The sequence below is a fragment of the Empidonax traillii genome, unplaced genomic scaffold (genome assembly GCF_003031625.1).
Source record: "Empidonax traillii isolate 1590-97213 ecotype Southwest subspecies unplaced genomic scaffold, ASM303162v1 scaffold704:size332872, whole genome shotgun sequence".
NCBI lineage: Eukaryota > Metazoa > Chordata > Aves > Passeriformes > Tyrannidae > Empidonax > Empidonax traillii.
The window spans coordinates 269,858-282,947 of NW_020955897.1; the positions used below are offsets into that span (position 1 = coordinate 269,858).

The window sequence follows — 13,090 nt, forward strand, 5'->3', positions numbered from 1 at the left end:
GACAAATATATTGGAAAACTAGATATAATTCTAAGTTATTAGGTTAATTCCTAAAGTTCAGCTGAAACAAAAGAACAAACCTGTTGGATGTTTTCAATCTACTGAAAATGCAATTCTATCACCAGAGTAAATTTTAAAAAGAGAACAAATCCTGGGAAAATGCACAAAAAGCAAAAGGTAATAAATTATCCTTTCTTTTGTATTTAACTACTGCCAGTCTAACAAATAGACTACAGATGATGACAAACCTCAGAATTCAGCCTACTCTCTGAAATTAGGCACGTAAAAATTGGTTTAGTATGTGAAAAAAAAAATATTTTCTTCTGCCTCTTTAATATCCTGGAACAAAACTGAGTACATGTTTCTCAGCGTGCAACTTAAGCCTGGCCACTGAGCACAAATAATCTAATTTTTCCTTTGAGTTGTGCTCATTCTTTGTCACTGGTGAGGCTAACACCTCTGTCTGTCATTCACCAGCAGAATTTGTCTTCCACAGTTTTGGCCACTTCATATTTTCACCTAGGTTATGCTTTCTTCGTAATACCCCCTTCAGTGACAATCCAGAACTAGATTTCAAATTATCATGAAAGAGAACCCCAAGGTTCATCTTTTGACATGAACCTACACTTGCTAAGACTTTGCTTCAGCTTCTAACGCTGAGGTTGTCTTCCTAGCATGCTGCAGTGAACATTACCTTCTCTCTACATGTCTCTACTATGTTTGTCTCACTTCACCCATATACTACTATGCATCATCCCATTCACCTTCAAGAAAGTAATGTCCCATTTTGATGTTTCCATCACTCAAAATCTACCACGTATATTTGTTCAGATATAAGAAAAACTGCCTACAAGATTTCCCATATGTTTCTCTTAATAAATTGGGTATCCATAAAGCACTTGCATTCATTCAGATCATTCCAGTGTAGCTTAGAAGCCTGACAGCTCTAGGTGATCGCTGTGCTGATTACTATTACTATCTAATCTTACCTCAGCATTTTCCTGGTGTTTCCATGTATTCACTGATTGGCTCCTTATGTACTTAGATGTGCAGCCTATCTTTTTCTCTACTGTACAGAACCTGACACAATGGAGTCCTGGGCTAATAGCTAGAGTTCCTATGTACTCTGGTCATAAAAGTAAAACCCATCATAAATCTGCAAGGACACATCTGCACCAACCTTGCCTCAGGAAGCTAATATTCTAGATGATACTGTGAAAAAGCTGAATTATATATATTTCTGATTTATAAATTGTGTGGATTTCAGCACACACAAGCAACACAGAGACAAAAATAGTCTGGTGATTATTTAGGGGTATAGCTTATAGACATACACAGATGCTTTATGGACACAGGGCATTAGTGACAGGGCAAGAGGAAATGGCTTCAAGTTGTGCCAGAGGAGGTTTAGATTTGATATTAGGAAAAATTCCTTCACTAAAAGGGTTGTCAAAGCACTGGAACAGGCTGTCCAGGGAAGCTGTGGAGTCACTATCCCTGAAGGTACTTAAAATACATGAGGACGTGGCACTTGGGGACATAGTTTAATGGTGGACTTGGCAGAGCTGGGTTAATGGCTGAACTTGATGATCTTAGAGGTCTTTTCCAACTTAAATGATTTTATACTTCTATGGCATAGAGACATCCATGGCGTATGGCCATAGATATGTGCTGAAGGGAAAGCTGAAAATTACTCACCACGCTGCAGCCCGGGCAGTCAGGACCATTTTCACATGTCCTACGCCGAGCCTGGATTCCTCCTCCACACTGAGCAGTACAGCGCTCCCATGGACCCCAGCTTGTCCAAAACACATGAGGGGGGCACAACAAATGCTCATTGCAGTACCTGTGAGAAGAGACAAACAAGGAGACAAAGAATCTATTTACTATCAATACAAGACCTCCATGAAAAGTCCCTCATTTGCATAATTCAGATAGATGTTTGTACAGGGAATTATTTTATACAAAGGGCCTCTCGCTATTCATCAAGCACCGAACTAACAGTTGTCACACTACACAGAGTGTTTAAACATTTGAGGGTTTAGTTTTTTTTTTTTAGGCTGCAATTGTGTCGGTAAAGCATTTGTTTGCTTTATTCTGTGACTATGCAATCCATGGAATGTAACCATGCTATTGTACTGCAAGCACCTAAGCAAGATGGAAAACTACTTTATTAAAACCAGTTGTGGCTGTACATCTGGGGCAGTCAAACACTTAGGCAGGCAGTCTTTTATCAGTCTCCAGCTAAGAATTGATTAGGATCCATCTCTCTCATCTTCAGAGACCTTAACTTGCTTTTTGCTTTCCACAGCGTCTCTGCTTTTATGGGCAAAATAAAAGTTAAAACATTGATTCTAGACATAAAGAACTGCACTGTTTTCATAATGTTGTTATTTTATCTTTCAAAAGGTGTTTTTAGCTATTATAATCCTTGAAGGATTTCCCCGTAGGCTGCAAACTAATTCAGGGGCCTAGTAGGTTCTTGAGGGAAGCAGGAATGTTTTAGTACTGAGCTGTCATTATTGTAACAAGACATTCAGACTTGTGGGAAGGTCCCAACTTTTAGTGAGCTTTTTCATTTTTTGTAAAAACCAAAGATTCCTGATTTTTTGAGTGTGCCATCCAATAACTCTAGCCACGGCATACGCTGCTTTTTAAGGAATGCAGGTCCAAAAGATTTGGGCCGCCAGCAACTGTGATGAGGGGTATCTAAGAGAACAAGCTGTTACTTCAGATAAAACAAAGTCATAGCAGATAGTCAGAAAACAGGCAACTCTGAAGCTATGTTCTAATATTTTATGGATGAGTCTGGGTAGCTCTTGCAACAACTACTGACTGTTCTGAATGAACAAATCAATCTGTTACAGTATTTCCTCTGTTTTTACACCAGCCATCCAAAATCCAATGTCTTTTCCTTTAACAAGTTTCCATCACTTTGCACTCTCCTGCAATGAAAACTGACTCTAATACTCCAGTTATTCACTTTTACAGAAAGAGAAATGACAGCATGAACAGTTGTCATTTTCAAGAATAACCACAACAATTTTTTTTTTTTTTGAAAGCCTCAAGATCCTCAAGTTCTACTTCTCCATTACCAAGGAATTTGGACATTCAGAATCCTGTGGGGGGCGGAAAAATGTTGTTGGTGTATTTTACATATAAAAGTAGCTTTATTGCATATACTGGAGTCTATGATTTAAACTTTGTTCCTAGGTCTGAGCAACTCCATTAAAATTTAAAGGTGGGAGTGGAGTAAATAGAGGAGTGACAGTTTTCTGTTTCTGTATAGCTAAGAAAATTATTAACAGCTTGTACTGACCTTCCCTCAGCAACTGGAGGAAAAAATTCCCTAACCCTCAATATTTATGAACCTGGTGTCTCAGAATTCTTCAGTGCATGATTTGAGTAAATGCTTTCCAGCAGTAGCTTATACATAAACTAGCTTTTTTTTCCCCCTTCTGCATGTTCAGTATTTGCAATTCACAGTTCACACTGTCCGAACATTAAATAAGTATAGAAGTGTTCTGCACCTGGATATTCTTTCCCTAAAACTCCAACAACTGCACACATTCTTTGTCACATGCAGTCATTTATGTGAACATTTGTTACAGTTTGTCTCTGTGATCATTTGTTGAGAATGTGTATTCATGTAACATCAACACTTAGTCAAACTAGTACATATTTTACATAATTGCATTAGTTCTTAATGGAGATGTGCAAAGTTAACTTGGGACACACACATAGGGCAAAGTAAGTCTGCCATGAGGCTGAGAATAACTGATGTTCAACTATGCAAAAAGTAAAATTAAAGAACTCATCTTGCCTTAAAATATAGGCATGTACTGTGAAGCTGTCTAAAAATTAGTCATCTAAACTTGAGCAACAGATCATGGAAAGAAACAGCCCTGTTAAAAATATTATTTATGTCACCCTAAAATGAATGTCTAATGTAGGTCATATAAATACACCCCTCAGTGTACAGCTCTCTTTTCATTGACTATAAATGCTGCATGGGAGACGGACATCTAAGCTCCTATGACAGACAATGGAAATTTGGTCAATACAAACTATGATGATTAAAATTATTAATTTGAAGAAATTTAGGGACATACAGTAGAAGGAGACAAATTACTGTTCTCCACAGCCTGTATTGACTAGATTTTTACAGACCATAGTGAAAGTTCAGAAAGCTCATACATGCATAAGCACTCACATTTATGAACACCTGAAGTTAGGTGTGACAGATCTCACTTAGATGAGAGATGACACAATGCAGTGCCTCTTTTAGTGCCTACGTGCCCACTCTCTCATTTAAGCAGGAGACAGAAAAGAAACCTAATAACTGACACAGTAAACACTTCAAAGGCCTGGCAATTTTGTTAACCAAGACCATTCAAAGATGCAGATGAAAAAAGCTCTAAAATCTCTATGCAAACTACTTCCGTTTAGGAAACAATGTTTTAAAAAAGCCAAAACCAGAAGTGTCAATTTTTCCTTTTCTTCACAAAAAGATGAAAACAAAACCCAATACAACATACAAGTAGAAACTAATTTTCATTTCAGCCAGCCAGCCTCTGAAAACATCAGGTATGTTTTCACAGCTAGAGACATCCCTGCAATTGATCTTTGAGAGCTGTGCTACAGCATGGGGCTTTGAGCCAAGTTTCATTATATCTGTTCTTGGCTGCATTTCAAGTCACTCAGCAACCCTTTTTCCCTTTTGCTCTTTCTTCCCCTCTTAATTTTGTTCTCAGGATCCACTGGGCTAACATTTTACAGTGATTCAACAAAACATGCAACGCAAGAAACTTGAATCTGTGAAACCAGTGCCCTCTCCCCTAACCTAACTGCAATGAGGTCAGAAGGGAGAACAGCCTAGAGAAATGTGGGTTTTATACTGTGACCCCTAATGTTTTCTCTTGTAGTGAACCCAAGTTCAAATGCCCTAATAAAGGAATTGTCATACTGGGAGAAGGGAGAACATCCAATGTCCAGTTTTCTCCCCAGCTCCTAGTTCCTACAGTAAATTTTACACCAGGCAATTTCAGTACAACTGGCATTACTATTCTTGTTCCTATAAAAATCTCAACCTTTATAAAACATCAATTTATACAATTTATTTCAGTGTTTTCCATCCAGCACGGAGTACTACAGGCATGACAGTTACAAATGTGTCCTTTTTATTCTACAGAGAGAGGTTATTTAAACAAATACTTCTTAACTTTGTGCTCTATTATACTATTATGTATTTAAGAAAAAACAAACTAGGCTTCCCATTCCTATGAAATGTAATGTTATATGGCGGGTAGTTGTGATTACCAGCTGGTGACTTACTGGGAAGCACTGACTATACTGAGGCTGATGGGAATGTCAGATTCCTTTAATTGAAGGCAGACACAGGACACACACATGCCCTACTGGACTAAAACTTTTGAATTGGCAGAAATACCCACCCAGCAGACTGTGGAAGGTGGCAGGAGCTGGGGCATGTGGTCTCAGGGACTTTTGTGGAAGAGGAGGGAGCAGAGAAATCAAGGAGGACTGGAGCTCCCACTTCCCAGCAGATAAGACATCCATGGGACTGTAAGCAAGCCTAAAGCCTTGTGGTGTTTGATCTGCTCTGCTGAAGGGAACTGGGCTTATTCACACTGCTCAGAAACAAGCAGTGCTACACAGAACAGGCACTTCACTCTCAGCAGTTCCTATTTCTCATGGAAAAAAGCTGAAAAGCTGAATGTCTGCTGAGGACTGTGTACAAAAAAAAAAAAACCGTGACAACATCTACTGCTTCTAATCTTCTTATGTACCCCAAAATATCCAGGGCTTCCAGATGTTTACTCCTCATCTGCAGCCAATTTATTTTTCTAACTGCCATAGGGTTCTTTTCTTTCTATTCTTTCCTGTGTAATAAAAGATAAGTACACCTACTGAAAGCAATTTTAACATCCTCCATGTCTGCAAAGATAGGAGGGAGACCAGTGGACTTAATGAGGTTAAATCTACAGCATCTTCCACAGAAAGCACAAACATTCTCACTTCATAATAATGTCAAGACAGGATTCTGCAGACTCTATAAACTAAGATCTAGAGAGTTTTCCAGCAGCTGAAGTGAATATTTCTCATACAGGAAAAATCAGAAATTTTTAAGCCCCCAAGGATTTCATCAGGATGTCTTCCATCTGGAGTCTTAACTTCAGAATTATTATCTGATTAGCAAATTTTCTTGCAATGTTATTTTTACTCCCTCTCCATATTCAGTCTAAAAGCACATCAGCTGCACTTTTAACCTACTTTTACAAAGGGAATTTGCATTGTAACGTGAGTATTTGCTGCTATCTCTCAACTGCTTTCCACCCCCACACACCCCTTTAGAAGCAGATCATGCAACAGCTTAACCTATCTTCAACACTTTAAATTGGTAAATATTGCCATTGATTTCAAAGGAATGACCAGCAAGCACAGAACTGCCCGATAGATTAGCCATGATAGGATTACGGCTTTCATGCAGTAAAACAAACATAACCTAAACAAACATTTAGCTCTTAACACATGAGCAAATACTCTGAAGATGAATACATTTATTCACATATGCAGGTGAATTTAAATCAGATATACACTGCCTTTTCTGTGTTTGCTTTCTAAGGAGTTATGTACTGGATTTCTACTGAAATCACTGTTGAAAAGCTGTTTTAAAGTTTGGCGTGATGTTGGCTGTGGAAACTGAATCCTACCTTTATACTCCTGAACATGTGAAGATGATTAAAGTATGTGTGTTTATAAGGACAAATGCACACAATGTGTAAACCAACTAATTCAAATTTTTACTAAGACTGCACATATTTTCATTTTACATATGAGCTGGGTCATTAAGAAAGTAAAATATTAGGGTATTTAGAAGCGTCATTTGATTTAAATGAGAAAATCTGAGAAGCTGCTTTTTGGCACTCTGGATACAAAACCAGTAAATATTTTTTAGGATTTAATGCACACGTTATATTTGTTCAGCCCACCTAAATGTACTGGGCTCAATTCTCAGAGGAATTGTTTCCATTTGGTGCAGATGTAACTCCAATAAGAGCAAAATGGTCAATTAGGACTATTGTAAATACTGGTACTCCATTGCCCTCCCAGCTCAAAACTCAGCAAGCTGTCAGAACAATGGGGACACTCATAAAGCCCTAATGGCCCCAGCTAGGTTCACCTGGAAACCCTGTCCACACCCATGGGCCAAGAAGTTCTATTCAAACTGATCCTAACCGCAGCCTCTGCCTTAGCTTCCTACCTGGACCTCTCCCATGGCCATGATATCACCTGTGATATGGACTCCTGGCTGTATCTGGTCACAATCTCCAGACTTGCCCTGCTCCCCTGTTGGGGGTGATGAGATGGGCCCTGGCTGGCAAGTTTCCCAGGACTCTGTGCTCTTTACAGCTCGAAAACGTTTATCCAAGTACTTGGCTTAACACTGACAAAAATCCTGGCAAATAGCTGATGCCTCATTCCTCTAGCTGTTTTATAAATTATTTGACAAAATTCCCTAACTTATCACACCCTCTGGAAAAAGCACTCTATTTAAAATTTATTAAAAGTATCAGGAGATAACAGAGATGACAAACAGGATAGAGCGAGGAAGGTCAGCTGTGAGCAAGCTGTGAATGAGAGGAAGGTGCAGGGCCAGTGAGAGTGAACGATGTTGCAAGGAGATAGGAAAGAGTGACAGAAGAACTATGAGAGAAAAAGCCATCCTGCAGTAAACTCACAGGCACATACTTCCCAGATTGCTGCTTAACTAGACAAAGCGAGAAAGGACAAATAACCTGCAGGCTACAAAAGCAAAGCCACATAAACAGAATTGTTACATACCAACAACCATTCTTTACGGGCTGCCATTATTTCAACTCATCGTCAGTATCACCTTCCATTTTGTAACTGCATTTACAGTGCACCCATTGCCTTAACACTCAACATATTCTGCTATAATCAAGAAAATATTTCCCACAGTTTTATTTGTTTCTCTGAAACTTCTTATTGGACTTTTATTCCTTGTGAAACTAAAATGAACAATGACTACTAACACCTACAGTCCATCACCAAAAAGTCTATCCAAGCTAAACTACTTTCTTGTATATTTAGTCTTATTGTGTCCTGCCCTGGACTGACCTCTTAGTTCAAGAAAATCAATAACTGTTATTCATGCTGGGACAGACCTACGTAACAGCAGATACAATCTGCTTTGGTGGTGATGGCTTTTTCGTTGGGCAACCTATTTTCAGAAAGCAATTTAAAAATAACAAAATGCTCACCACTGTGATGAAATGATAAATATTCATGGCCCTAAAAAAGCAAAGAATGTTCACCTGTTCTGCAATACTGATCCTTTACATTTAAGAGTTAGAAGGACTGGTGATCTGTTAATGCATAAATGTGTGATGCAACAATGCAATTCCTTCAATAAATCTCTTAATCTGAAGAAATGCCAGAGTTGGTGTTGAATTAAATGCCTCACTGAAATTCATCATAAAAGTTACTGAACTTTGTTTTCATCCAAAAGCAGTATAGGCTACTCCATCATCCACACAGAAACACTGAAGTAAGCTCTAAGTGCATATTGAGTGGAATTGTATCTGCATACATCTCTTGGAACTGATGACTACAGGACTCCACATTCTTCTACCAACACCAGTCTTCTGCTATCTAGCTTTCTGGTATGCCTCTAGAAACAGCATAATGCACACAAGAGTTGCAGTTTATCTGAATATATTCTAACTTGATTTAAAGAAATATTTAATTCCTGTTAAAACTGCAAACACAAAAATTAGACACATTAGGGTGCATGTAAAATGGAACAAAAGGCCTGAACTTGACATTCAGAGCTAATGGCAAAATACTTAGACGGGTGCCATAGCACTACATGGTGAAATCAAAATCTGAGCTGACTTGATATGCTCAGGGATTTTTATATACAAACAATTAAAAAAAAGCCCAAGCATGAAACCTTACTAAGATATTTGAGTTCATGGTGTATTATATTTATTGAACAGAAAACAAAGCCCTTGAAACTTCCTTTCATGTTATAGAAATGCTTAATTCATTTACAACAGAAAAAAATGAACTCGAAGTATCAGTAACATAGTGCTGTGACCTTATATTTTGGTCTGAATTCCAGGTCTTGAGGCTGGGCAAGTTACAATTCAAACACAGTGCAATCAATTTTCAAGGAGAATCAATTTTCAGGGTCTCAGGGGACAGCAGCACGTTGCTTCAGCAGAATTCTCTGGCACTACTAGGAGATCTCAGGTGGCTCAGAAGGGATGAAACTAAGTGAAAGATGAAAGGCTGCAGACCTGCAGCCTTGTTAATGGGAACGCTGCCTCTGTACAGCAGTGAAGTTAAAGAGAGTGAAAGGAAGGAGAAGAGAAAACCAAGGTAAGTAAAAGAGAAGATGTCCCATCGAATACAACTGAGCAGAAGAAATTAAATCAGACAACAGAAAAAAGGTAACTCACCTCTCCTCACGATTCTGTCCCACACAGACACGTCCTCCATGTCGGGGGGTTGGATTGCTGCAGGAACGCTGACGAACTTGAAAGCCTATTCCACAAGTGGTACTACAAGGTGACCAAGATGTCCATGGTGTCCAGCCTCCATTTCTGGTAGAATAAAAAGCTCAGGCTCTGTCATCTGTTATACATAGCGAATGGCTGATTAGGTGTGATTGACAGCAGAATCTGGCCTATTAATATTTCTGTAGAAGTCATTAATAGTGCATTGTGTTCCATTTCTTCAAGAATACTGAACCAAAATAAAGGTACTCTGATCATTCCATATTCCATGCTTTGTAATCAGCAACTGCTAAAATTATCCCATTACACAAGAAGTACAAAGCTATGAAGCTATTTAGCTCCTTTTGGTCACTTTATTCTGGGTAAACTTCTTACGCAAATTCCTGTATCAAATTCTTAAGATAACTTTTAATTACATATTGTTTTCAGGGAGATTAAAATGTCAAATTTTGCTACCCCTTCCGAAAGTAAAGTGATTAAAGCCTGGAGGAAAAGGAGGTTCAGAGGACCCCAAATTACTCTCTATAACTACCTGAAAGGAGGTTGTAATGAGGTGGGGGTTGGTCTCTTCTCCAGTGTAACAAGTGACAGAATGAGAGGAAATGGCCTCATGCTGTGCCAGGGGAGATTTAGATTGGATATTAGAAAAAATTCCTTCACAAAAAGGGTTGTCAAGCATTGAAGTGGTGGAAGGGAAGAGATAGAGTTACCATCCTTGGGAGTATTTAAAAGACATGTAGATGTGGTGCTTAGGGACATGGTTTAGTTGTATACTTGACAGTGATTATTAATAGTTGGACTCAATCTTGAGGGTCTTTTCCAGCCTAAATGATTCTATGATTCTAAAGGAAAAAAAGTATTATTAAAGGGTCAAAATGCATTAGTTCTCAATTTCAACAGGATACTGTGATAAGACATCAATACCTCATTTGTAATATAACAACAAAGCTAACAGAATTCACATGCTGTACCTTGCATTTGGGAACTTTTAGAAAGGACACTCCTGTTCCTCCCGAATATACCATAGGAAAAAAAAATTATTCTAATTAAGTTAAAAACTTTTAAACCATAAATGATAGAACCTGAAATTGTGTTGTGTACCTGGAACAGTTGGCAATCTCCATGGTTGGTCCTTCACACAGCCAACCTCCACACTGAGGAGCAGGACTGTCACATACACGTGTCCTGCAGACGCAGGAGCCAACACTGGCACCGTCAGTGTGGGTGCAAGGTTTCCACTGTGACCATGTTCCAAAATGTCCATCCACTGTCAGATTCCTCATCTAGAAACAAGCACAACAGAAAAGCTTACCTGAGGCCTGACAGTTCCTTCATAAAACCTCTTTATGTTGTAGTGCATGAAGGTTCAGCCTTCAGTCACCAACAATAAAAGCCTCCTCTTCAGAGGTATAAATTCCAGACAGCAATCTCCCCTTTTAATTTCTGTAACTGCATAATTTCTATGACTTCTGACTGATACGAGCCACTGGATGTCAACACTAGAGCAATAACAGTAATCGCAACTAACTGTCACCTTTCACATTCATAACTGCCCACAGGGAGTCAATAGAAACTATAGTTTCACTTTCTCAGTTGTCTTCTGATGACTGTGTTCCCTACTTTGTAAAATTTCCCTGTGAAAATGGAACCTGGATGCTGACTGTAAACCCAAATCTAGATCAAAAGGAAAAGCCAGCAGAGGATAAGGAGGAAATGAGGATGCTATGAGGATGGTGAAGCACTGGAACAGGTTTCCCAGAGAAGCTGTGGATGCTCCATCCCTAGAAGTATTCAAGGCCAGGCTGGATGGGGCTTTGAGCAGCCTGGTCTAGCAGAACGTGTCCCTGCCCTTGGCAGGGGGTTTGGAACTAGATGGTGTTTAACTTCCCTTCCAGTGAAACCATTCTGTGATTCTATGATACTGTGGTAGTCCAGGGCCACAAAACTGGATCAATCTCAAATCTCCATGATGAGTGTCTCTTTTTGACAACAGTTTTTTGAAGCATATAGTACTATTTCATAAAAGAGAAATGTGGTTTTAAATATGACAGTCACTAAACATCAGATGTAATTATATGTATAAATCCTATAGACATCTCCAAAAAGCAGCACCTAACCCTACATGATGAGATAGTTTGTTCCTATAGAATTAAATTCTCGACACCTTTGGTTGGAAGGGTCACACCATTCTTATCTTGACTGGAATGTTTCCACCAAGCAGTCATAACACATTTAATAAGAAATCTTTACTGTCCAGATGAAACAAAATGAGCCAATGGAAACTGCAGCAGCCTCCATGACTATTGGAATGTCTAAAAAAAATGGGGAGGAAGAACAGCTCTCAACAAAGACGGACTTTCATATTATCCTTTTAGCAAGGTGTTAATCTTAACAAATCTGTGATCCTAAAATGGAAATAATGGCCACTTTTTCACTTAAATGCTATGGGATTTGCCTTTTGATTGCCATATTTTAACTTTCAATCAAGACAACAGTACCAACAAGTGCAGGTTCAATAGCATTTAAAGTAACTCTTTTAAAAATAAATACATATCAGTTGTAGTCATGCATGGAACAGCTATGTGCATATTCTGTCAGCTATAGCTGACATAACCACCATTCATCATTTCAAAATCTTGCTGACAGATGCTTATTGAAAATAACTCACTTGCCTTTGCTTATGCAGAGTATACTCTGTTGGTTTTCATAAAACAACAGGAAATACTTTCTTCTTGTTAAGTGGCAAGTAAGCCCATTCTCTCTTACGCTTTTGGTCTAACAAATATACATAATCCATAAACTAATAATTATATATCTCCAGTCTAATTAGTGTCAGAGGTTTGAAAATGCCTTTACAGGTTTCTGTTTCTATGCTGCACCAAAACATCTTTATTGTTGCACCTACAATTATAAATTAAAGCTACAGTTGTCTGTGGTTACCATAATTTATATTAAGTGGCAGAGAAAGTATACATAAAACCTAGCTGAAAGCTTGAGCTTAGAAAGATAAACTGGTGGCATATTTCTCTCTCTTTTTTTTTTTTTTTTTTTTTTTTTTTCCCTGCTGCTCCTGCAGAGATCATCCCACTGTGGTCTCTGCTGTTCCCCAAGACTCACCTGCTCTGACTCTCCATGAATATCTCCCTTTAAAAGTGATATCAAACAATTTCATCATATGACTACAGGAAAGCAAAATGTAGGGATGAGGGGCCTTTTTAGCCCTTGCCAGAATCCATGCCCATTAACCTTTCACAGTCTGACACACCTCAGGGGCAAAATCACAGTCAATCAGACAATGCAGTTGTATTATCCTGGCACAGCTAAATTCTGCTTTCCCTCTCTCACAGCCCGTTTTTGTCACCCTTTCCCTTCTGCAGATACCTCTAGACCTTTCTTTCTTTCTAATGTCCTCCAAATATCAATCTTTGTCTTGAGCTTCTCTGCACCCACCTTGTCTTCCTGGTTTGTACTCAGAGTAAAGGTCACATCTTCAGAGACTCAGTTCTTAAATCTGTCACAAGATCTCT

The 13,090-nt window shown here is 38.7% G+C and overlaps 1 protein-coding gene across 1 annotated transcript in view; it reads right to left on the reverse strand.

The window, feature by feature from the left end:
• Positions 1 to 13,090, reverse strand: part of LOC114065867 (semaphorin-5A) — a 127,838-nt gene that overhangs the window by 73,024 nt on the left and 41,724 nt on the right. The window contains exons 7-9 of the mRNA XM_027900078.1: positions 10,665 to 10,846; positions 9,507 to 9,650; positions 1,699 to 1,846 (exon numbers count right to left, since the gene is read on the reverse strand). Coding sequence (XP_027755879.1) covers positions 1,699 to 1,846; positions 9,507 to 9,650; positions 10,665 to 10,846 — 474 coding nt within the window. The remainder of the gene's footprint in view (positions 1 to 1,698; positions 1,847 to 9,506; positions 9,651 to 10,664; positions 10,847 to 13,090) is intronic.